The sequence below is a fragment of the Rhinatrema bivittatum genome, chromosome 18, assembly GCF_901001135.1.
Source record: "Rhinatrema bivittatum chromosome 18, aRhiBiv1.1, whole genome shotgun sequence".
Lineage (NCBI taxonomy): Eukaryota > Metazoa > Chordata > Amphibia > Gymnophiona > Rhinatrematidae > Rhinatrema > Rhinatrema bivittatum.
The window spans coordinates 36,883,724-36,910,694 of NC_042632.1; the positions used below are offsets into that span (position 1 = coordinate 36,883,724).

The 26,971-nt window shown below is 40.1% G+C and overlaps 1 protein-coding gene across 1 annotated transcript in view; it reads right to left on the bottom strand.

Moving 5' to 3' along the window:
• FAT2 (FAT atypical cadherin 2) overlaps nt 1-26,971 on the bottom strand; it is a 130,974-nt gene that overhangs the window by 16,750 nt on the left and 87,253 nt on the right. The window contains exons 10-20 of the mRNA XM_029583345.1: nt 21,629-25,681; nt 20,610-20,806; nt 16,093-16,246; nt 14,446-14,679; nt 13,047-13,436; nt 12,658-12,872; nt 12,041-12,178; nt 7,681-7,824; nt 4,837-5,034; nt 3,119-3,923; nt 1,848-1,993 (exon numbers count right to left, since the gene is read on the bottom strand). Of these exons, the coding sequence (XP_029439205.1) occupies nt 1,848-1,993; nt 3,119-3,923; nt 4,837-5,034; nt 7,681-7,824; nt 12,041-12,178; nt 12,658-12,872; nt 13,047-13,436; nt 14,446-14,679; nt 16,093-16,246; nt 20,610-20,806; nt 21,629-25,681 (6,674 nt within the window). The remainder of the gene's footprint in view (nt 1-1,847; nt 1,994-3,118; nt 3,924-4,836; nt 5,035-7,680; nt 7,825-12,040; nt 12,179-12,657; nt 12,873-13,046; nt 13,437-14,445; nt 14,680-16,092; nt 16,247-20,609; nt 20,807-21,628; nt 25,682-26,971) is intronic.

The window sequence follows — 26,971 nt, forward strand, 5'->3', positions numbered from 1 at the left end:
CCACCATACCCTTCTGGAGAATAGACAAATATATATTTGACATGACACAGAAGTGATTTTTTTTTTAAGTGTTATGTATTCCTTTAAATAGAACCATGTGGACTGGAGTTTTCTGATGAACGAGAACTTGAATGGAATTACTGAATACACACAGCTGCCATCTGTAAATAGCTGGATAATGTTTGGGATTAAAGTACTGAAAGGCAGGTTATGACGCCTCTATACTCTGCAGCGAAGCGTAAGTGCTTACTGGCACTTTGAAGGCTGATGGATTCTTCTCACTGTCACACTATCCTTGAGAATCAAATACCAAAGTTCAGAACATGTTACAAAAAGCTTGTTGAAGATAGAAAACCTGCAACATGTCTGCATGGGAGGGATAAGAGTCACAGTGAGTTGGTGCAAATGAAATCATTTTTCAAAACTTCCATGCCCCATCCAAATCAGCTGTGAGTTTCAGTGGGGCCCAATCTAACGAGAGCTCACACTGATTGGTTGATTATAAACTCTCAACTGAAGGAAAGAATAAAAAAAAGATAATTATTATGTTTTGTGTTATTTTCAAATTCCCTTTTCTAAATGTAATAGTCTTGTGAGTGGGCTTTGTCGACCAGAAGCCTTTGATTTATTTGTCAACCTCTTTGGCTTGGGACGCTATCTTTTTTTGTCCCGTCGGCAGTATAAAAGCAGATCTACTTGACGGCCTATTCAAGCTGGGGATCCATAGCGATCTGCTTTATTCTCTGTGCTTTTTAAACAGCCATCTCTAACCCTCTTGTCAGGTGATGTGAAATCTGGGTCTGCATTATAAGGTTTCTGCAGGTGATACACAACTGCAATTTCCTGTAACTGGTAATTTTATGGTAACTATTGGATCTATTTTACAACCATTTCAGGTCATTAGCTTATGGATGAAGGCTAAGAGATTGAGGTTGAACGTTGCTGAGGTGGTTTGGGTGAGTTGTGCGCCTCGTCCAGATAGTTGTGCTGCTTTAAGATTCGAAGGGATCCTCACTGATTTCTCAGTTTTCCCTAAAGACCCAGGTACAGGCAGTGTTAAAATCAGTTTTTTTTAAAGTTATGATTATTTTGTCAGCTCAGATATATTTTGGCAGTGGAGGATTTTGTATAACTGTTCATGCGCTTCTGTTTTCCTCTCTAGATTATAAGTCACTTCAAAATGTTGCGGCTCAGTTGATCTTGAGGGGGCTACAATGTGGAACTCTTACTTATAGCTTGTAGCTTCATTGACAATGTTACATTTAGGAAACGTTAAAGGCTGTATTGTTTCACGGAGCATTTCTAAAGGGTTCAATTATAACTGAGGGTTTTTTTATTATTATTATTTTATTTTTGTTAACTGAGGGGGTTTTATTAGTTTATTGGAGCACAACTGTAGATGTTTGAGTTGTATCTGTGATTATTGTTTGTCATAAACTAGTAAATGTGATTCTTGGGTGAAGTACTTCTGAGCTGAGCCAGCTCCATTAAGACATTGTTCCAGGACATGGCAACACATCTGGGTCATCTCAATGTCCAGGAATTCTTTTTCAGAATTCTAAAAGGTGAAACTGGGCCATCCCCATGACCCGGAAGACTTGCATTTGAGTTTCCATTCTGCAAGACCTGTTGAGGTTGGGTTGTACTACTATTGGCAGTGAAGCAGCCTTGAGGGATTGCCTTGTAAGAGAGGTCTCTCCAGGCCTCATGGGCAGTGAGGTTTCCTTGAACTGATTTTGATAGGCAGTCTAGACATTTTTCAAATAAATAAAACTGTCTGAGGTGTGCCGTCTATAAAATGAGGGGGGGGGGGGGGGAGGAAAGAAAGAAGCAAACTTAAAACCTACCTCTAGCATACCAGGTGTGGTCCCATTAACAAAGACAAGAACAGCGTGTGACTGGTGTGTTTTCAAGAGAAACCGTACCATCCAGTCTTTCACTCTTTCCTTGTGGTATCGCATAAAGCTTTGGCCGCTGAACTTTACAGCTGTACCTGAGGGAACATAAGAGAAATAATTGACTTCAAGGTGATATTGAATAACATGTGGGCACTATTATAAGAAAAATGAAGAAACTAGAGGTTGTGCAGTATGGCATTCCCAGAAGTCCTTGAGAAGGAATTTACATTAGACATTAACACAGTGACTTCTGCACATGTTAATTAAGGAAACTCTCCATGTTGTATTTCAGACTGTGTTTTGCTGGGATGGTTCCGGCAGGACCTTGCTAATACTAGAGTTTATATCAGGGGTGGCCAACTCCGGCCCTCCACAACAGGCCAGTTTTTCAGGATATCCACAATCAATATGCATAAGAAAAATGTGCATGCATTGTCTCTATTGTATGCAAATCTGTCTCATGCATAATCATTAGAGATATCCCAGAAACCAGACCTGTTTGTGGCTCTTGAGGACCAGAGTTGGCCACCCCTGCTTTATGGTATTAGAACAGGGACTGTCCCCTATAGGAAGTTATTACTTTGGTGTGGGGGGAATTCCCCACCACATCAAAGTCGTTACTCCAAGAAGGTCCCCTTTGACAAAATCAGCACCGATCAAAAGCTGGCCCATCGCTGCACAGCCACGCTCTTGTCCAGCACGCTTCTTCCTGGCATCGCCTTCAAAACTCGCAGACAAGCTGTGATAACCTCATGCAACTTGAGATTACTACAAACAGCCTGCAAATTCTGATAAAGATCATGGGTGCTGGCAGGAAGGGTTTCAAGTGCCATCATCTAGCAACAAATTCTCACTGTGAGCCCCAGAGACATCCAACATCTACGTTAATGAAAATGCATTATTACATTTTCCGTGTACTAATTAGCAATGTTCCCTTTCAATTTAACCTTTATAGTGCTGACACTTGTCCTTGATCATCAGAACATGTTTTGAAACATTCAAGCTTGCTACTGACAGCTGCAATGGAATGGTCTTATTATTGTAGGAGCACGCCACTGCATGAAGCTGTCTACTCTATACATGCAGAATTAGATACATGAACTGTGCAATCAATCAACTATAATATTTTAGAAGCAATGTTGCAGAATGTTTTGTTGGTCATGCGATTTGATTGCCTGATATGGAACTAGATGCTTTATAATAATTATAGGATTTCTTACCATTGCAAGAACACTCTTGCTCCAGGCTATGCTGTGGTGTGATAACACTGAGCCTTGCCGTACTATAGGTGGACAATATATTTGGATCCAGTTGAACACTCTCCTTGCAAATGCGTTTGGCACAATTTGGTCCATGACAAGGCAGGTGAATTGTCTTTTTAAGCTGTAATCCAACTGATTGCTCCAACTCATGGGCTGATGCAGAAACCTTATCTGCTATGAGGTGTGGCTGAAATGGACCATGGGACTCTCCCACAACTAGGAGTAGATCCACAGAATTAGAGGCCTCTACACACTGCAGGCTGGCCATGTGGATCTGCTGGCGGTTTATGCTCAGGATGTTTCCCAAAAACCTTTGCAAGTTTCGCCAGTGATCACCAATAAACTCCTCAGGGGAAACATGGCTGAAACGCAGCACCAGTGCTCGCTCCAGTGCCTCCTGACTGAAGCACCACACATGGACTTGGACACTCATGAAAATGGTGAATGTGTGGTCACTTATAGAGACATTCAGAGAGTAGTGACCACAAGGGAGCCCCTTGCTAGCAATAATCTTGCCATCCAGGTTGCTGACAGAGAAAGGTGTTTCTTCCTGTTGCTCTGAAACTAAGTTGTACAGCAGGCTGTCATGCGGGTCTCGATCTGTGGCATGGATTTTTCCCAGGACGCCACCTCGGAATACTTTCTCATTGGTGGTGATGAAGATGTCCAAGGGGAGGGCAGACGGAGGGTACTGGCTTCTTTCGATGACGTGTACGTTCACAAACGCAAATGAGGAAAGAGGGGGGACGCCACTGTCTGAAACCTAAGCAAGAGATGAAAAAGGTCACACGCATTTCACCATGGATTCAGCAGAGCAGACTGACCTTATTAGGTTTAGATTAGACTGGAAAGCTTTGCCTCTAGCGAACCCAGACTTGACAGCTGTGTCTGGGCTGCTTCTCGCTGATTATAACAGAGAAATTCTTTAAAAAGTAAGGCAAGGATCCATTCTATCAGGGCTTCCCAAACCTGTCTTGGGGACTCTACAGCCAGCTGGGTTTTCAGGATGTTCACAATGAATATGCATGAGATACATTTGCATACACAGAGTATTGGATAGCTGTTCAGTCCCCAGGACAGGTTTGGGAAGCCCTGCATTATATTGTAGGGCACAACATTTTAAGAATACATTTGAGAAACTAATTTTGCATCGCTTGACATTCTTGATTCACTGATTTGGCAATTATTGTCTACAATATAGAAAATTGCTTTATAATTATTTCATTCAATTCAAACTTATTACTAAGTTTAAATACATTGTGACATATATTCTCATTAATTTGAGATGAGAAGTTATTTGTCTTACAACCTATCCAAAACATAGGCATTAAAACTGGCACGAAATATTTATCATCTTGCACTCATTTGGGAAATGAAGAAAATTGTTTGGGGGGGTCTTTTGGTGAGGAGGACCTTATTGGTGGGGGGACATATGTGTCGTTTGTGGATCTTCAGTGAGTGAGTGTGTTGGGAGGATGCAGCACAATTCAGAAAGATCTTGAGGAGTACGTTTCCCTCAAGCGACTGCCATCGGCAGCTTCAGAAGAATGGAGGGCATGGCCATTCTCCAATGTTAACACATATAATACCTGGCCTGAGACATTTGTTAGGTTTTCAACTTCATTGGGCATCTGCAACATCGCACTCCTCCACTAAAACCAAGATGGGTGTCATACCTGGACCTGGAGTAAGTACCGATCCTTTGCTTTTCTATTCAGAACAGAAGATGTCTCCAGTAACCCATTATGGTCAACCTGAAAAGTTTTCTCATCATTTCCTGTTGTAATCCGGAACAGGTATGGTGGTCCATTCTCTGGAGAGTCCCTGTCTGTCATAACCAGCTCCAAGATGCTTGTACCAACAGGAGTATCTTCCTGATGGATTAAGGAAACAAAAAAGAAAACAGAGGGCTAGGAGAATTATACAGCGCAAATGTGACAGAAGTTTGACTGTATCGATACAGAGATAGATAAATCACTTGTTTGATTTGCATTTAGGACTTGCCTGTCCTCAAAGGTCCAAGGTGAGAATGCATAACCTAAAACACGTTCCCAAAGTATAACACAATGCCAGATACATAAAATATATAAACCTAATCACCCAGGACACCATCCAGGTAAGAAAGAAATCAACAAGCATTAACCGAGCAAACATAACCAAATAAAAAACTTATATAAGCCCATCCAAGACAATCATAACCCAAATCCAACCTAATCTAAAACAATCTGATCAGCAACACTATTTAAACACTGCGGTAATCAGTTAGAAGACAGTAATCAACAGCAAAGTTTTAACACATTCCTTAATTGTCAGATAATCTTTCAGGAGTAAACTCTGTAAGTAGAGAATTCCATAAAGTGACCAGCATATGAAACTGCTTTTTCCTATGTAACCACATATTTAATTTCACTAGCTCAGTTTCCCAACCCTCTCTAAATCAGTTGGGTTTTCAGGATTGCCACAATGAATATGAACATAAGAACATAAGATTTGCCATATTGGGTCAAACCAAGGGCCCATCAAGCCCAGTATCCTGTTTCTAACTGTGGCCAATCCAGGTCACAAGTACCTGGCAGGATCCCAAGAGGTAGGTAGATTCCAAGCTGCTTATACCAGGGATAAGCAGTAGATTTCTGCAACTACACCTTAATAATGGTTTATAGACTTTGCCTCCAGGAACTTGTCCAAAACATTTTTTAAACACAGCTACACTAAACTTTCACCACATCCTCTGGCAATGAATTCCAGAGTTTAATTATGCATTGAGTAAAAAATATTTTATTATTAGTTTTAAATGTGTTACTTAGTAACTTCATTGTGTGTCCCCTAACCTTTGTGCTTTTTGAAAGAGTAAACTGATTAACATTTACTCGTTCCACTCCACTCTTTATTTTATAGACCTCTATCATATTTCACCTCAGCTGTCTCTTCTCTAGTCTTTACTCATAGAAGAATCATTCCATCCCCTTTAGCATTTTGGTTGCCCTTCTCTGTACCTTTTCTAATTCTGCTATTTCTTTTTTGAGATGTGAACAGAAATGCACACAGTACTCAAGATGAGGTTGCACCATGAAGCGATGCACAAGCATTATGATATTCTCTGTTTTATTCTCCATTCTTTTCCTAATAATCCCTAGCATTCTGTTTGCTTTCTTGGCAGCCGCTGCTGCACACTGAGCAGAAGATTTCAACATATTATCAACGATGATGCTTAGATCCTTGTCATATGCATGAAATAGATGTGCATACATTGCAGACCCAGGATATGCAAATCTATCTCATGCATATTCATTATGGCAATCCTTAAAACCTAACTGGTTAAGTGTGCCTCCAGGACAGGATTGGGAATCAGTGCTCTAGCTGACAGTAGCATCAAAAGAGCCTCCAGCAGACTGCAATGATCTCAAAGATATATAAGGAGAGAACTGATCGCACAGGTACTGTGGACCTGTATCATTGACTGATCTAAAAATCAGAGTCAGAATTTTAAACTGACATTGAAAACTGATAGGCAAGCAATGCAGGCTACATATTGCTGATGTAATGTGATCATGAAAGTGTCAATTCAAAAGCTCTGAATTGATTCTAATCTCTCGACAGTGCTTTCTTTGGTAAGCCTTGCTAGAATGTGTTACAATCAGTGGCAGGCATTTATTTACACCATAACTATTTACTAAAAGGGCAATTTTCATACTCCCATAGAGCTTAAAGTGCCATGGCACCAGAAGCTCATGTTCAAAGGAAAACATGCAGCTGGCACGTACGGAAATGCCCCCGCAATTTGCACCTGCAAGGGACAGTGCACAGTGCACAGAGATCTGAACATGATCTGCCACGCCTACGTCCTACTCCCGCAACCTGCCCCTACTCCTTCTTTATGGGGTTAAAAGTAACCTGTGCTGCAGACCAGCTCGCAGACTTCTGCTCACACTGTGGGAAGGAAGGAGGGCAATATTCAAAATGCATTTTTTGCATGAGTAAATGTGCATTTTCCCACAAAAAGCTCTGATGATTGTCCCCTCAGAGATCAGGATGTCACAGATATGGGATTGGGATGTCTATGAATGTTTTCAGCAAAAAATAGACAGGAAACAATGTGGGAAGTGTGGCAGTAAAATATTTAAGTTTTGGCATAAATTCTTTGTTTTATATATATGGTATATCTATATATGTATTATGCACACACAAAAAGTATGTGTGTATTTATATATCTTTATCTATCTACATATATATATATATATAATAACCATGGGCTAGCTATAGCTCTGGTTCTTGGTAACATTTTTATGAGGAGAATTTAGTCAGATTTGCATGTTCTGCATAATCAGTTCCCAGCTCTCATAACTAATCAGACTACACACACACCCCATTTCATCAGGCACTGGAGGACGTAACACACGCCACTTTACAAAAGTTTTGTTCTACCATATGGAACAACCGAACCATCAGAAATGACCGAGGGTATCAGAAGAGCATGTTGTCGAGGGGGGGGGGGGGGGGGGGGAAGAGATTTCACATACCTGAATCACAAGGCTGTAGTTGAGATGGAAGAATGTTGGAGGATTATCATTGACGTCTGACACTTGAATGTTCACTGCTCCATCACTAAACAGCACAGGATAGCCGTTGTCTTCAGCTCGGACTTTCAGAGAATAACGGGAGATCTAAAATATTTACAAATAATATCAGATGCCAATACTGGGTCTTTAACCAACTGACAGCAGACAGCAAGGCTTTTCATCTCAAAGAGAACAGTCCTCTCCAAAATTTCCCCCATTGTAGTGCGCAGGGCACACCCAACCTACCCCAGTCCACATCTGGAGAACTTTAAGGGCTGCCTAGTGCTGCTGTTTCTGGGAACAGAAGGGCACCTTAGGATCCCCCCTTGTGCATACAGCAGGTCACTGATTGTGACAAATGCGCTAAAAGGATTTCCCCATGGGGAAGGGAATGTTTCAGTCAAACCAGTTTTATCCAGATAAATAGATATTTGCTAAAGATGTGTACAGCACTAAAAGATTTATCTGTCTGGGACCAATCCAAGGATAGATATTTACCCGGGTAACATGGCTTGGCTGAAACATTTTCCTCATCAAATATGACTCAAAGTACACGAGGTTTACGTAGCGCGTGCACCTTTGACATGAAAAGGAAGCGTTCCTGCGAGTGTGTTTAGGTTGGGGAGGAATACTGCATTCGTATATTCCATTTTAAAATGTACGTGTGCTCATCCTCCGTCACCCACACAAAATGACAGGTACAAAGTGCACGGACTCTTTCAATGTGCACTCTTCGCCCTTGCCTATTTTCAAAGAGAAAATCTAAAATCTATGTAAAGGAGGTGAGGTGAATCCAGCTGTGTAATTTCCAGCTATGTTGACGGGTTGAAAATTGCTTTCCTGCCCCCACGTGTGTCTATGGGGGGGGGGGGGGGAAATGCTCACTACACAGGCCTTAAACAGGATATTCCTGAGTCTGGATCACTTGTTCCCGGGCTAGGCTAATGCAATGTTACAAACTCCTCTTTATTTAATTGTCATTCTAGGTTGGCTTTTCTTGTGTGTGTCCGGGTATGAACCATATACCATCAAAGCTTGATTTCATAATAAACTTATGTTGCTGGCTCAGCAAAATGAAAAACAATGGGACTGATAAAGTGAGGAATGCTGTCATTAGCACAGGTTTCTGAACCCTGGTATGTAACAGGGTTTTTTGGGTTTTTTTGGCCTGGAAAATAAAATGCAGGATAAACCTACTCTAGGAATAGCGAGCTTGCATGCAAATCCCATGTTAATGAGCCCCTAGGGGCACAGCCATCGAGGTCTTCTGAGAACCCCAGGCGGGAGCACCCGGACCGATGAAATGCCTGAAAAGCGGAATTTGAATCAAATAAAAATAAGATGCCCGTTCTCAAATCTACCTCAGCGATCTAAAATGGGAGAAGACGACCCGTTTCGTAAGTCCATGGCTTCTCTGTCCCCGTGAAATCGGAAGAGCCAATCGCCTGCTTCTCTGCGCTGCCTTGCAGCATCGCAACCACAGCCAAATAAAAAGTTTGTTCTCGGAGGCTTTTTATGAGAAAGCTGTCAGGCATGACATCATAGGATGGTATATAAAATGTCTAAATGAATAAATAAATCTTAAAGCTCCTCTGACCATTATGCCCCTTTTTACTCTGATTTTAGTGTACATTTTGGTTTAGTGTGGGGTTTGTTTTTTTTTAACTCATGGTCCATTTGCATGTTGTTAGCTTATTGCATCCCATGGTAATGCACTTTTACTTCATAAGTAAATGAAAACCTACACGCACAGATTTTAGCACCTGGTTATATCAGCCCCAGCACGGTGATTCTCTTCCACTTAGAATCAATATTCCTGCTTGTTTGTATAGATCATCGCTTTTATTGCATGACCCCTCTCTATTTTCCTAGGTTAATTAAATTGAATAGAAAAGGTCTAGACGTTTATCAGCCCAGTATACTCAATGTAGTTCCAAAAATCCAGGCTTTCTTCGGTCAAGATTTAAAAAATGGTTTTTGGAAAACACACAGTGTTGAATTGGGAGCTGCTGTGCTCTTCACTGGATCATCCACTGTGAGGCACTGCAGCTTACACTTCTAACGAGTACTGTTTAATTTGGCTTGAAGATACCTTTTGTTCCTTTTTTTTTTTTTTTTTTTTAAACAGCTAGGGTCTTGATTTTGTTAGTTCTCCTTTGGGAGGCCATTTTTGGTTTTCATCGAGTTCATACACTCTTCTGGCACTAAGCAAAAATGCGTGTGAAAATGAAAAGACGCGCTGAAGCCAAGCGGGTTCAGTTTGTTGTGGTCGTGTACAGCAGATGTCCTGAGGGCAGAAGTGCAGTGATGCAGGGAGGAATTTTTTATTTTTTTTTTTTAAACCAGTGGAACAAACTGAATTCAGTTCCCCAGTGCCTTCCTGCAGGTCACTGGAACCAAATCTTTTGCTCATCTGTAGCTAAGTCGCAGAAGACTGAACTCGATGGTCTGGATTCGTCTCTCAGCCAAACTAACTGCAGTATGCACACAGGCTTAACAGGCTGGCACCACAGGCAAATACGGGATTAACGCATCTATTTATTCTACGCAACTGAAACATAAAACCGGATAAGCATTCCAAAGAGGCTTTTTTTTTTTTTTTGCCACAGCACTGTACATTGGTGATAAGTATTCAGGTAGGTAAGTCCTTTCTCAAAAAAAAAAAGCTTACAATCTAAGATGGTACCTTTGATACTGGTGCACTGGCATGAAGGTACACGCGTATGACGGCTTGCACCAAAAGATGCGGCCATTTTATAACGAACGTGCATACGGTATAAAATAGGATGTACGTGCGTACATGTGAACACAATTTTATATGGACGCATGCATGTATGCGAAAAATGACGCCTCTACCGCGTAAGTGGGGGAATTTTATAAGGGATGTATGCCGACGCCATAGGGAGTTTTTCCAGTTTGCCCAGTTAAGGGATAGGACATCCCAACCCCCCCTAGTCGCCTTTCCCCCTGTTATCCACAACCCTTAAAACCCCGCTACCTAGCCTAGATTTTTTTTTTATTACTTACACACCAACCAGTAAAGAAGTTACGCATCAGGGTATCCCGGGCTTGGCGTGTGCCGGCCAAACATACTCGTGTATCTCCTGGTTTTGGTGCATGCTGAGCTTTTAAAATTCATCCCTGAGTGCATATAAACCCTAATGCGCATTTCACGTCATCCAAGAAGAAAAAAATATATCCTTCTCTCCTTTAGTTGAGCAAAAGCCAATTTATGCAATGCTGCTTAATGGTATGTGAAGCAGACAGCAAAGCGTATGGGAATAACTGCCACATGCTATAGTGACCACTCCATTTTCATAAAATGATGAGTTCTGATAACCATATTGGCCTGCAGAAAAATGGCACTTTGCAGGCCTTGAGACTGCTGCTACTACTAAACGTTTATATAGGCCTACGAGGCGTACCTTTCATTGGACCAATTTAAGAATAATTCAAAGATGTACTATAGCAGTTTTTGAGGTCACAGGAAAATCCTTCTTCAGAGCCACATCTGAAGATATCTCAAATGTTGAAACATTTGTAAAGTTAAAGATACCCTCCAACTTAGCATTCACCAACGTTGGCCAAGTTGAAATGCTTTCCTCCCTCACGGGCAAATAAAAGCTAAAACAGATCAACCTTTTTGATAAAAGCTACTTCCTCTATGGTTTGGTATGCGGTGATTGCCTCCTTGTGGGGCTTCAGTACCCCAAGTGAGCCTATCAGACAAACGTATATTCCCACTGCAGATCTCTGCTGGACCAATGGACAGAATACTGTAATGTTCATCTAGAGGCAGTTAATGCTATACACCATAGGAAGAAATTTAGCTTGGCTTCTAATACAGTCAGCCTAGTTGCCATGCCTATTGAGTGATAAGTTATACCATCAAACCAATGGATTAAAGGCTTACAAACTATAGGGGCTATCATACCCCATGGGGAATTTGCAGTTCATGGGACCCCTGAGTTTCCCTTTGAAACTTCTGGACTGGCAGGGACTGTGAGTACTTTTGTACACATGGACTTTGTGCCTGCTATAAACATACACAATAAAGCAGTGCGGGGATTTCCAAATGAAATCCCTTTGTGTATTTTACATCCCCCTGCTCTTAGCCCCACCCTTTTTTATACTGCAGCAAAATGTATGTGTGCTGTTACATTTGGATGCTGTGGTGGTGGGGGGGAAGAGGGCAAGATTCAGTCCAGGGAGTTTACCTAGGTATCTCCGTAATTATCTGTGCAAATTCCTTTGACTATTACCCTCCCTATGACCATAACACACGATGCTGAGAACCAGCTCTATCAGACAAGTGGCTCACCTCCTCCCTGTCCAGGTGTTTGGCTACACGAACCTCACCACGATTGGGGTGGACAGAAAAGTGGCCACCGGGATCCCCTCCTATTAAGGAGTACGTGATCTGGTTGTTCATTGGTCCATCTTTGTCATCAGCAAGCACCTGCAGAAAAAGCAGCTGTGATGAACCAAGGCAGTATGTCCAAAAGTTAAGGGATGTTACTTTAAGTTTTGTTCTTAAAATTCTACTTTAGCAATTGTTTTCACAATGAATAATGCACACTACCTATAGGAATATGGCTTGCTGTTAAACAGAAGATGCATGTTTAGATTTTCTTTCATGAAGTACTGAAATATGTTCTCACAATAAAATAGTTTATCATTCAGAACAGCTGTCACCTGTATGATATGTGCACCATATACTGATAGTCAGACTTTAGGTTCCAGATTATTACAGGTTAATTCTCATCGTCAATCAGATTACTTGGTCTTACATTTTATTGAGTAGTGAACTATCAGAATTCAGGGTAGCACTTTAAGAACAGCTGAGTTCTACTTATACGAGTATTTCTCATGTTCAGTGCATCATTTATTTTATCTTTGGGCTCAATCAGAACTAGACCCTGCTTTGCTATGTCTTACCGTAAGGATGATGTCTCCAACCGCCACATCCTCACTGACGTCTATGTTGTAGTATTCTTGGGAAAATCTTGGCTCATGGTCATTGATATCAGTGATATTGACCACCACCATGATGACATCACTGAGAGAAGCAGCACTTCCTCTTGTGCCCTCTACTGAGAGGTAATATTCATGGCACACATCAAAATCCAAACTTCCATTTACATACAAAATACCTGGATGTGGGCATATAAAGGAATCAGAAATACAGCACACTTTAAAGTATTCCATTAAAACCTTTTTGTATGCTATCCATAAGCCATGACTTTTTAAGAGTCGAGCTTTGCTGAGTTGTGAATTCAGAACCCAGCAGTCCGTGACACATTTATAACAAACTGCATAATTTTTACCTGTTCTCCCATTGAGTTGGAACTTTCTGTGCTCATTTCCATTCACAATTTCATATTTTATCTCCACATTTTCAGCATTCTCTCTTGTCAATTCAGCCAAATTTAGGACCTCTGTACCAACAGCTTCACCTTCCATTACTGTGACGACATATTCGGTGCTCCAGAACACTGGCAGGTAGTCATTCAGGTCTACCACCGAGATGGTAATGGTGGCAAGAGCAGACAACTGGTGCAGGATGCCGCGATCAGTGGCACAGACAGTCAATTCAATTACCGAGTGTTTTGCTTCTTGGAGGGATTTCTCCAAATGGATTACCCCGGTGGTTTCCTCAATGGAAAACTGCCCATTAGCAGAGTCTGTGAGAAAATATGCAACCTCTGCATTGTACCCTGGAAGATAACACAACACGTGTACAATGAAACCTCTCTCTGATATCCTAGTCTTCTGTAGTCACCACCGAGACACATCCATGTTTTTAGTTGTCACTGAGGGAATTTAAAATGATTATACGTGCATGCTTGCCATCATAATTTATTAATATTATATATATATATATATGAATTTATTTAAGGTGCAAAAGCAAACATGCTTCTTGATGTGATTCTGCTGCTATGTGAAGAACCAGCACTGTAATTAAAGAAACAGAAACTACAATTATTTTCCATTACTCTTCCATCTCCCCATGCTAACACATATCTTACTGTTTGGAAAATAGCATTGTCACACGTTTCAAGGCAAAAATGTTGGCTTCAGAAACTGTATTTTTCAAAAGTCACACTGATGCCTTTGAGTGAGCTCAAATTATACCTGGAGCTCTATATCATTTCCTTGCTATTATTATGATGCAGATAGAACCCTTAGAGCTATATGGATGTACAACAAAAACAGACGTAACAGAAGTTTAATAATCTAATTCTGGATAACAGAATCTTTGGAAGGAACATCCTTCTTATGCTATTTTTACTCAGGCATAACACTTTTGTTGCTAATTGTTGCTGGACAAGCAGTTAGCAGCCTTCCAATATCCAACTGTGTACCTAATTCATTATTCCGTGATTTTGTTACTTGTAGCCCTTGTACCCTCAGTGGTCTCCGCCGTCCCGTCCCTCCTCAGATAGCCCTGCCTGGAAAGCACAGAAACCCCTTCTATGCCTCAGACTGGAGGAGCTTCTGCTCTGTGACACACCCTCAACATTGCTGGTCGACTGGTAGGAGCCAACAGTAGTGGAAGGCATCTTCCCGTCTTTCCCAAAACTGAGTGCACCACTCATGCAGCAGGCCCTGGACTAACCCAGATGCTGCATTTTATCGTCATAGTTTGAAAACTGATTTTCCATATCAAGTAAGAAAACACATGAATTACAGTCCTGAACGTGAAGATGATCCAACCAAACTTACCTTCATCTGGATCCTTTGCGAACACTACTGCAATGGGTGTCTTCACTTTAGTGTTATGAAAGACAGCCACTGTGTAATGAGCCATGGAAAATCTTGGAGCATTATCATTCACATCTTCAATAGCTAGGGTTACATCTGCCTGGCAGGACCGACCACCTCCATCTGTTGCTTTGGCGAGGAGATGGTACGCAGCTTTCTGCTCCCTGTCTAGAGGTAGAAGGGTGGTCAGCTCTCCTACAGGAAAGTAATAGTGACAGTGAGGTTACTTCAGTCAACAGAAAAGAACAGAGCAGAACTTTATTTTTACTACCTTATGCAGTTTTCAAAAGTGCTACATTTTAAAAGAGTTAATTGTCCACAACTCTGAATATAATTCAGCTATGGAGTGGATAGACAAATTGTATTTAACAGGAAGGTCTCAGATTATTTTCTATTAAGTAGCACATAAAAGGGATTTCCTTGTTTCTGAAGCTCAGGCTTGCAGCAGACTTGGTTTTGAGTCTCCTGTCCACCATTTTGTCTTTTGGCCCTGATCAGTCCCTGGTAGGGAGGAAAGTGGCAGCTGCCACTGGGCTGTTCCCTTCCTATCCTAAAGAGAGATGCCAAAAGATCATCTTGGAGGAGATATCCTGCTATGCTTAGAACCTCCAAGAGTTCCTGGGTTTAAACAAAGAAAAATGGTGTCTGTGGGAGTAGTAGCATGGGGAAGACAAAAAAATATCTTTTTTTTCCTCAATATTTGCTAGGCATTTCCTGCATTTGCTGTTCTATTTTTATTTTCTCTTCAATTATGCTTGATTCAATTTCAGGTAGAACTGTTAAGTTCTAGGGCAGGGTTTTCCCAAACTTTTGGCTAGTGTGATCCCATTTTAGCATTTGAAAATTCACATGAACTTAGAGAATGACCAAATTAGCAGGGGTGCAGTCCCCCTCCAAAAATCACTTCACACTCATCCTCCATGTACTCTAAATGATCCCCTCTCTCAATCTCCACTTGTTCAGTTTGTCCTCTCTCTCTCAGTCTCCATTCCCTTTAGAGGATCTCATCTCAAACTTCTCCTTTATCAGAACCCCCTCTCCTTCCTTCTGCCCCACTAGCTGATGCCCCCTTACATCACCCTCTCATCCTCAGGTCTTTCTTGTAACCCCCAACTAATCCTGTCATACCCTCCCCCTCTCTCAACTCTAGCCTTATTGCCTCCTCTCCAACCCTATCACATCTCCCAACTGATACTGATACTATGTGTACAGAACTTAATAATGAGTTATTTCATTACCAATACTTATGAGGAATTACACTAGTAAATACAATAGTTAAGCTTCATATATTTGTGGCTAATGTGAGGAACGATGACAGTGCTTATACTGTGGAAAGAAGCTCTGCTCATCCTCTCGTGACATGAGCATTGTTCATGACATATACAACAATGCCAACTTGAATATGAGTTTATTTTAAAATCATTTTTCTTTATAATGCAAGAAGATATACAACAGAAATTGAGGGTGTTTCTTGTTCATTCAAGGAGTCACGCAGGACAAACTGGCTGCATTCCTGCTTCAATGATCTCCAGCCATGATAAGGAAAAGACATTAAGTCAATGACACAAAAAAAAAAGCAACCTGCTTTATGGGAGATCTTGATCTTACCTGTATGGGGGTCTAGTCGGAACTCACTGGCTCCGGGGCCATGGACCGTGTATGTTATCTGAGCATTGCTGCCAACATCAGGGTCCTGGGCTGATATTCTCAAAATAAATAACCCGGGCAAGGCATCTTCAGGAATCTTTCCAACATAGAGCATCTGATAAGAAGAATATATATCTTATCTGTCATTTCAGCCACTGGTCCATAACAAAAGAATGAATACACCTGGTTCCAGCCACAGCTGGAGCGTGACTGTTTACGAAATGATTTATGATTCTTTGCCATAAAAGAAGAGATAAAAGGGGACCTATTTTAGTCATAGTTGAAAAGTAACAAAAAACAATTCATTATTTCTGTCTCCTTTCACCTTCTTTTTCCACTGCATTGCTCATTCTTTTTTTGTTTTGTGTTAATGGAAATTGTTTTGCCCCAGCAAGTGAGATGTCATTGGCAATGGGCTAAGTTGAGCACAGAATAATGTGCGCAGGGGTTAATCAAGCTTCCCCATATAACTGTCAGTTCATAGTGCTCCTCAATATTCCAGCATGGAGAACTCAACCCTGTTTGGTTCAAACATATTTTTACCTCATGAAAGCACTCATCCAGCACCACAGGAAAAGGGCACCACTTATTTTTCTACTACTGTCTTAACTCTCCCTTCGTCCATCACCTCTGGTGATGTTCAAACCCAGTGCCTGTAACACCATGACTTCCAGGTCTATCAGGGCACTAGGTCTATCGGGGCACCTAATTATGGGATTAATTAATCCCATACTGCTTGTGTTGTAAGGTTTTAGTAATTTATGGAGGTGCTTTATATCAGGATCCCATCTATCTGTAAAATATTATTCACTGTTAGGTCTCAGATTCTATTCAACACTGGGGGAAAAAAACCCAGGATAAGTCTGAATGTTTCTGTTACATTTCAAGGATCTCATAATCGGCAATGATAGGCAAGGCAATGAAGAAGAAGTCAGCTTTGGGGTAAAGAATTATACATTTAAGGGTACATTTTCATAGGCTTAGTCAACACCTACATGGGTAAAAACAAGGATTGCATGGTCAGGATGGCTGAATTCCCCTTTCAGCTTCCGTAGCACAGGCATGCTTTCAACTGCATTAAAAATGGGGCATTCCAGGGGGTGTGATTTGGTCAGGGGACAAAAAAACATATGCGTGTGCGTGGGTTGCTAATGTGCATACTTTGTTCCCTAATTCGAGAAGATGTACAGCAAGTGCAACTTTTCGATCACCTAAAAAGTCAGCCTTCGAACGCAAACTTGAGTTTGAAGATCAGGGTGATTTGTGTGGGTTGCAAAGTATGCACCTACTTGGTTTGTTGGGCAACTTGTTGAAGATTTTAACCATTGATATTTTAGTTTGCTGAAGTATAAGAACTCTTTAAATAAGAAAAGTAGAATCTAAAATCGATTAAGTAAGGCAGCTATCTAACAGACCACTGTCCAAGTTTTAGGAGTTTTTAAAAATGTGCTTTGAATTATTTTTTATATTCTGTGACTTCCAATTAATTTTTCGATGCAGATTACACAGGAACATTCATAAAAATTAAAACAAACAAAAACATACACAATCACATCTTCGATCACATTACACAACATATTACACATAAAAGAGCAGCAACTGATATTACAATAAAATTAGCCTAGTTCCCAAATTATTTATACACTTGCATAAAAAGGAAAGCTTTTAGCTTTTTTTTTTTCTAAAACTCAGATAATCAGCCTCTTCTATAATAGAATTGTATAATGAGTTCAAACTCATTAGACCTACAAATGAAAGAGCTCTTGACTGAGATTTTCCTGCAGCTTAAAACCAGAAAGAGCAAGAACAAGAATGTAGTAGCCATGGCAAGTTGCGCAAAGCTAATATCTCTGGGAGACAATGTGAACTTTCAAGATTATAGACAATCATGGATAATAGTAAACAATTTGAATTGCATCTGTTGTTGAATCAGTAACCAAAGCCTTCACCTCCCAGTTGGCTGTCAAACATGGAATTTAGTAATTATTGTGGACTCGCTTTAGCACTCTGTCCACACATTAAATCTGTGGTTAAAATCTCCTTTTTTTTTTTTAAGTTGTGCCTTTTACACAACCTGAAACCGTTTCTCAACAATTATGATCTTCAAAATATTTGTTCAAGCATTAGCAATCTCTTCTATCAATTATTGTAATGCCCTATTATCTGGGACTTCCTCAAACCATCATCAGGGCACTTAAGCTAGTCTGAAATGCAGCTGCCCACACTGCAACTAGGGTTTTTCATTGAACATATTACATTAATACTATTTAGACTTCATTGGTTTCCAATGTTGTGGAGGGTCAAGTTCAAAATTTAAATATTGATCTATAAAACAATCAGTGGCCTAGCACCATGATGCCTTAATTCTGTCTTTAAAATCTACCATCCTTCTCACCCATTATGATCTTCATTTCGCAGCCTACTAGATGTACTCTCTTTTAAGCTCATCAGATTGGTTGAACCCTGAAAGCATATTTTTGGCATTGCTGGCCTACCTCTTTGGAACGTACTTCCAGAGAAGCTCAATTCTGAAATGTCTCTAATTCGTTTCAGGAAATTGCTCAAGGCCCATTTGTAATTACTTTTAATGATTAACCTTAGGCTGCCTACTTCTCACTGGAGGGTTTTGCAAGTGGTATGGATGGCTCACCATTGTATCTTTCATACAGGCCCTTGGAATTATTAACCTCAAGGCTTTGTTACAATATGAAGCAAGACTGCTCGTAGATTGTGAGCAATATTATATCATGATGGTCTGTCGTGCCACTTCTAAGTTTCTGCAGTCTGTTTCTTATGGGTTGTCATGATTTAATAGGGGTTTTTTTTGTGTGTTTTATCATTTATTTGGGGTCTTTTTTGTATGTGTGATTGTTTCATGAAAATAATATTGTTCCCCACCTAAAACTGGTGATAGTGTGGGATACAAGTTTTTCTAAATCAATCAATCTTTAAATATTGCTGTAATGTCATCTCTAATACCAGCACAAGTAAATCAATCTGGCAGCTGCATTCTGTGCTGTTTGTAAAGCCCGAAGCTAGGTTTTGGGCAACCCAAAATACTGGAGGTAATTTTCAAAGACTTATGTTCAGAAAACTTAGCATTAATGTACGTAAGTAGCCTGTAGTCACGTAATCACTATTTTATAAAAGTTGAAAGTGCATGTGTGCTATATGCTTTGTGTGCACAAATTTGCATGTAAAAAATGGGTGGTCTAGAGGCATTCTTGGGCAGGGTCAATAGTTATGTGCGTAGGTTGCTATTTTAAAAGACACATATGCATGTATATTTAGAAATTTGCATAATTTTACACCTGATAATTATCTTGCATAATTGATATCAGACTTGTTTATTGTTTACTATTGGCTGGGTAAGCAGTCTGAGTGAACGAGGTGGGGGGGGGGGGGAGTTTAGGTTGAAGAGCCAGGAGGGACTCGACCTGGAGAAGAGGTGGGTGAACTGTGGAGTAACTGGTAAACTGGTTAATTTCAGTTATGTGTGCATGTTTTAAAACATGCCAGCTTACCTGTCTAAATTGGGTTTTATGCAAGTAAGTCCTACTTTATTTTCGCAAGTAAAATATATGCAGGTATCTTTTTAAAACAGGTAGGAAAGGTTTGGGTGTTCAATGCATTGAAATACTTTTAATAGGTGTTCAATGCATTGAAATACTTTTAATACTCGTATGTATGCCTAAGCATACATACAAGTATGTTCCAGGGTAAAGATATGCATATTTTATGACACATACATTTATGATATGTGCGGGTTATAAAATACTATCGTGGAACTACCCATGTTCATATATGTGAGTATACGCTGCCGCGCATAGTTGTTTGACAGTTATCTTCTGTGTGAATTGCAATAGTCTAATTTCGATAAGGCTAGTGATTTGTATAACTGAACTAAAATCACCACTAGATATATAGTACTTTAAAGGTCTATATAAACATAACATAAAAGAACGCAGCTCTGGCTACAGTCCTTATAATGGGATCTAAAATTTAATTTAGAGACAAGCATTACACCCAAATTCCTAGCTTCAGCAACAGGTAAGTGCACTCCATCTGCAACAAAATGAGTCAAGTTAGGTGGTGGTAATGATCTAGGCCCAAAACACTACAGCCTAATGCTTATTTAAGATCAAACTTTTTGCTGTCACTGATTGTTTTGCCTCTCTTGGACTTCAGGTAAGCAATTCCCCCGAAGGACTACCATTTGCATCACAGGGAACCAAAAAAACAAACAAACCCCAAACTGTATATCATCAGTAAATACACAAAGACTGGAGGTACAATTAAATAGTAATGATGTCACAGCAGACCCTTGAGGGATGCTATAGTCCAGCAGTCTCCAAGTGGAGGTTTCTTCCCCTAGACAGACAAACATGTTGCTATCAAATAGTATTTTAAACCCAAAACAAATCCCATCACACCATCCTTTTTTTCCCTTAACCTCCAGATCAGTGAAGACCATTTACCTGTTGGCACTGTGGACTGTTATCATTGATGTCAAGGACAACAATCTCAATATCAGTGGCTGCCTGAAACTTTCCATTGGATGCTGTTACTTTAAGGTGGTATTTCTCGATGTCCTCCCTGTCCAGTGTCTTCTTGGAAGAAATTATCCATTCTTCTCCAATCTGATTAATACTAAACTGCCCTAAAGAGTCTCCCTCTATAAACAAATAGAAAACATAGTTAGGGACTGTGACGGGTATGAGGAAATACGATGGGTACTCCTACTTTATGTTACCTTTTAAAAATGCAACTTTTTAACTTTTGAGTCTACATGCAGGGCCTTTCTTCTGGTTAGACCATGCCAGAAGAGGGGCCTGCTACAGAAGTCAGCGTCAATGTACTGAAACATAGACGGTAAAGTAATAAGTACCACAAACTTTTGTCACCATAGTATTGTTGAAAAGTGAACTAATTTATCACACTTGAATGGGAAAAGGCCTAGAAGAGTATATTTGATGATGGTGGTTCTAATTTTGCATCTAGTTTTCACCTGTTTAATGACTTCAGCAAAATAATCAGGTGATGACCTGATAAATAAACTTTCAGATCCATTGCTAGCAAAATCTTTTGTCATATTTTTTTAAGTAACCAGGCCTATTGTTTATAAAGGTAATGTCTATAATATACATTGCCAACTACTTAAAAGGGTAGAACAGGTGCAGACAACCCTGCAGGAAAACTATGGAAAGTATTATTGTTTTCAACAAAGTTGAGTGTGGGTGAATGTGACTTCTGAGGTATCAATATTGTACTATATTGGTAGATGTTTCATGTGATATATTGCAATAGTGTATGTCCTGATAAATGGAAAACATAGCTGGTCACATGTACATAGCATTGTGTGTGTTACTTGTAAGTAGGCTGATAAAATACAGGTGATGGTTGAAGTTAATTAAATAAAAGTCTAAAATTAGTGCATCAACACACTACTTTGTTTACATTTGATAATTCAAGAGCAATTTTTTTAAATCAAACTTACCAGTAATATAACATGTAGCTCTTCTGTTTTGCTCTGAGATATCAGCATCTGTAGTCCTGAGCATGATAATGGATTCCCCTGGGTGGCTGTTTTCGGTAACTGAACCTTTGTAAAGTTCTGAGGTGAATTGTGGAGGGTTATCATTTTCATCAATAATTGTCACTTCTACCAATGTTTGGGAGGTCAGCTGGACCTTTCTTCCATGGTCTGTAGCCACCACATAAAACCTATAGGTTTCTAGAGTCTCACTATCAAGTTCTTTTAATGTTGTGATCCACCCAGTTTCCTTGTCAATGGTGAAGAGCCCTAGAATGGCAGGTTCAGTTTCTAGGCTGTAGGTTACTTGTCCATCACTCCCAGTGTCTTGGTCATTGGCAGTAACCTGAATAACTGTAGTTCCAGTTGGCATATTCTCCATAAGGAAAGCTTTGTAAGGATTTGCCTCAAAAATGGGTTGGTTATCATTGACGTCTTTCACTTGGATACTCACTGAACCTAAAGAAATCAGTTCAGTCTCTGAGTGAGAGCATTTAGCTAAGACATCAATTTGATACCATTTGGTTTTCTCATGATCTACAATTTTCGCAACCTTCAGAGCTCCTGTTTGCTTATCCACTGTGAAGACTCCATCTTTATTGCTCTCAGCTCTGGTTCCCTCAACTAGACTGTATACGACAGGTTCCTCTGCAACAGCTTTGATCAGTCCTACTTCAGACCCCACTGGGAGGTCTTCAAATACTGAAAAAGTATACAAGGGGTCTGAAAATTTTGGCAATGGCATTTCTTTTGCTACTACCTGAATATGCACAGGGATTGAGGAATTCCAGTGAGGAGGCCCACTATTCTGGGCTTTGACATGAAAGGTAAACACTTTATTTTCTAATCCAACAAGACTTCCCTTGATAGTGACTACTCCAGTAGAAGGGCTGACTTCAATAAGCTCTTCCGAGATGCTGTCAGCTGAATAAAGAGAGTAAGCCACATCTGCATTTACTCCTTCATCAGCATCATAGGCCAATAGCTGAATAATGGGAGACCCTTTACTGATATTAGATGGAATGGATAATGTATACTCAGTTGATTTAAATTGAGGTGGGTTGTCATTCTCATCAGTAAGGATGATCTTTATGGTGCAGAAAGCAACTTTCCCACCTCCATCCCTTGCCATTACTTTAATATCAATCACCCTTTCTGTTGAGTTCTCCCGATCTAACTTTTGCAAGGTAGCAACATGACCTGCATTGTCTATGGAAAATGTTTCAGATGCCAACTTGTTTATGACTGTGTAATTAATTGTACCATATGGACCATCATCTGGATCAACAGCTAAAACTTCCATCACTTTGGTCCCCAACTCAGCATTTTCAGCCAGTTCTACTTCATACATGTTCTGTTGAAAAACTGGGCTGTATTTATTTGCATATGTGATGTTTATGTAAACAGGCACATCTGTCCTATAAACACCATCTGAAACAGAGACTCTGAGATTGTATGAAGGATGTAAATTGTTCCTACATAGTTTGGATATTGAGATGATTCCAGATGTATCATCGATGTTAAAATGTCTGTGGTTATTACCAGATAGTATCAAGTATCTCAGCTTGGCAATGTCCCCACTATCTGAATCTAGAGCCTGTACTTTGATTACAATATAGCCACAGGTAGCCAGTTCACTCACATTGGCTTCATATTGGGGCTGCCTAAACTTAGGGGGGTTGTCGTTAATGTCTGAAAGATTAACAGTTACTAGTGCTTCACTAGCCAGAGGCTGAAGTCCATTATCCACAGCTCTTATTTTGACAATGAACTGTTCCCTTTTTTCATAATCCAGTTCCTGTGCAGTCAATATTTCCCCTGTGCTTGAATCAATCTGAAAAAACTTGGAACTATTTTCTGAACCATTATCCAAGATGCTGTATGAAATTATTTTGTTACGTCCAGAATCTTCATCAGAAGCAAAGACTTGAACCACAGGAGTGTGGGATGGTAAACCCTCTAGAACAACTGCGGTATAAACTAACTGGGAAAATACTGGAGGATTATCATTAATATCTTCCACCTTCACTTCAACTACAGCATCTGAGAAAGACCCCAATGCTGTGTCTGTGGCTCTAACAGTAAGTCTATGTTTTGCTTTGGATTCATAATCCAGCTGACCAATAACGCTAAGTACACCAGTCTTAAAGTCAATGTTGAACACTTTCAGTGACTCTTCTTCTACAAGGTTATAAATCACACGTAATCCTTGGGGACTACGAGCCTGAATGTGAAGAATGGATGTGTAGGCAGGAATATTTTCAGGTAACTTAACTGTGTAATACAGACTTTGGAATACAGGATTAGATTTATTTCTCACAATGATTAATACTTGCTCTTCAGTGCGCAATGGAGGTTCACCACCATCTTGAGCTATAATTTTCAGAATGTATTTGTTTAAAGTCTCATAATCAAATGGTTTTTTGACTGAGATGTCTCCCAAATAGGAGTCAATCCAAAAATATTTGTAGTCCTCTGCAAATGAGAAAGTTACAGCACCATAATTTCCAGTATCCCTGTCAGTGGCCGTCACTTGAAAAATGACATCACCTGGTTCTGCATCTTCCCGGACTGATGCATAATATGGCAAATTCTCAAATTCTGGCGAATTGTCATTGACATCTTCCACATGTATCTTGATTTTACTTTGAGCTATCCTTTGTGGATTCCTATTGTCCTTTACTTCAACAGCAATCTCATATAAATCTTGCTTTTCACGGTCAAATTCCACACCCCTAGTCTGTAGCACTCCAGAAGATGAGATAATCCTGAACTTTTCATCGTCATTCAGAACTGAATAGGACAGTGGCTCATTAAGTTGATACCCTAAGACTCCAAGGACAATTAAAGTCTTAATATCTGTAGAATTCTCTGTCACTGTTGCTGTATACAAGGCATGGTCAAATCTTAACATCATTTCCTGTGCTTCCATGACATTGATTTTAACTAATGTAGTGCTCTTGTATAAGCCATCAGATGCTCTGATCGTAAGCTCATGGTATGTTCTCAAAAGGGTAGCATTAAACAGTGAGATAAGACCAGTGAGTGGATGGATGAAAAAGGCACCATCAAGATTACCCTCTACAATGCTATATGTCACTTCAGAAGAATCAGCATCTTTTGCTTGCACTGTAATAACCTTCATACTTTGAGTAGGTAGCCAGATTGTAACCTCATAAGTATCTTGCAAGAATACTGGAGGAGAATCGTTAACATCTTTCACATAAATGGTGATCTTGGCAGGCTTGGATGCAAACAAACTTGGTGTCCCACTATCACGGACATGTACGCTGAAATGGAAAACAGGGGATAATTCATAATCAAGTTCAGCAGCAGCGGTCAGAGTCCCCATGCCGGAGTCTAGTTTAAAATACTTAGGCACCTCTGGTTCCAAAATTTCATAGACCAGCAAAGCATTAGAATCCTTATCCACATCTACAGCTTGTATGACTAATGGTGAATTGTTTTCATCCACCACCATGTCTTTTATCCTAGCAGACTCACTGATGAGTCCAACATAGGCAGATTTAACAAACGTTGGTGCATTGTCATTCTCATCAATAACATAAACAAACACTGTTACATCTGCTGATGTCCCCAGCATATTGGTAGCACGAACTTTCAGCTGGTAAGCTGAGATCTTCTCAAAATCTAAGTTCTTCTGGGTGGAAATAAGACCAGAAAAAGAGTTAATGGCAAATGCTGTATCTTGGTTTCCTTCTTTAATTTCATAGATGACAGCTGATGAGCTTGTTGCTGAAATCAGGGTAACAAATGAGCCAACAATACTAGATTCACTGATCTCTGCAAAGTATTCCACAGCTGAAAATTTGGGCGATCCACTTTCAGAAAGTTTAACTTTAACATGGGCAGAAGTGGAGTCTCTGAGCTGAGGGAATCCCTGGTCTGTTGCACTCACTGTAAGAGTGAAGTATTCCTGCTTAGTGTGTTCTAGTTTTTTCTCCAGTATTATGACACCAGAAAGCAGATCAATACTAAAGAAATCCTCGCCATTTCCTGCAAAGAAAACACAAGAAGATAAAGGGAATTAACTAAACCTAGCAGATATTCCACTGTATCTCATAGGTTTTTAAATATTAACATGCTATGTTTATACTTCTCAAACCTCTTCGTTTAATCAATGCGTGTGTATATACTTCATTACAGTGGATAAAGAATTTAGAAAATAATCCACTTAAAAATTGATGCCTGTACAGATCTATCTATTACGGGTGATGACTAATCCAGGTAACCTAAAATCAACTTTGTGCATTCCTTACTCAATTCTGCCATCCCACATAGTTCCCTAGATAACACCAAGGATTTGTTGTAAGTGGGTGAATCACTATTTTTTTTTTTTTTAGCTCCAATGAATCACATTCAGAAAAGATCCCGGAGTGCTGGAAGGGCTGTGTGTGGAATCCCATAGACCAGCTAAGTCTGCTCTCCTAGGTTTGCATGGTTTTACAGCAGTGGGTCTCAACCCAGCTCTCAGCAGCCCTGTAAGACAGTCTGAGGCCCAGACTCAGCTGACGGCCACCAGCTAAAGGTCTGGGGGATTACATTGCCCAGTGAACTTTATCTGGATATTCAGCCTGAATCCACATCCAGTCTAACGTTATCCAGATAAAGTTTACTCAGACAGAGTTGCTCATGTAACTGTCTGGTCACTGCTGAATATCAGCACTGCCAGGACAAAAGTAAAACTGCCCCCAGGAACACTCCCAGGCTGCCTCTTTTTGTCTGGGCAAATTTTACACCTTGTGACAATGTTTTATTATATTACTATTAATTCTAAAATGTTTATTTGGCACAGTTTATATTAGGCCCTGAGGAGAGCGTATTAGCTTTTTATTGTAACTGTAGATCGCACTGATTTACAATTGTAAGACATTGCAATTAAGAAAATAAACAGCAATGATTTTTCATGGTCAACAATTTGCCCGTACAAAATATTGACAGAGTGGGGAGGGAGGGATTTAACACACTAGGGTTAGCCTGGATAACACCAAAACGTACTTGGCTTTTCAGTCTCTTTATAACAAGTATGCATAAAATGTATTTACGTGCACTGAGTTTGAGACCCAGGTTGAGGCATGCAAATATATCTTATGCATCTTCATTATAGATAGTCTGAAAACTCAGGTTGTCTAGGGTGCTCCTGAGAATCAGGTTGAGCACTACTGGCTTACAATAATAACCAGTCTCAATAACCCAATGAAAAACGGAATGGAAGGATTTCCCTCATCCATGCAGAGTCAAGGTTGGGACTTGCTCAGAGTTTTTACGAAGTTCTGTAATTTCCAG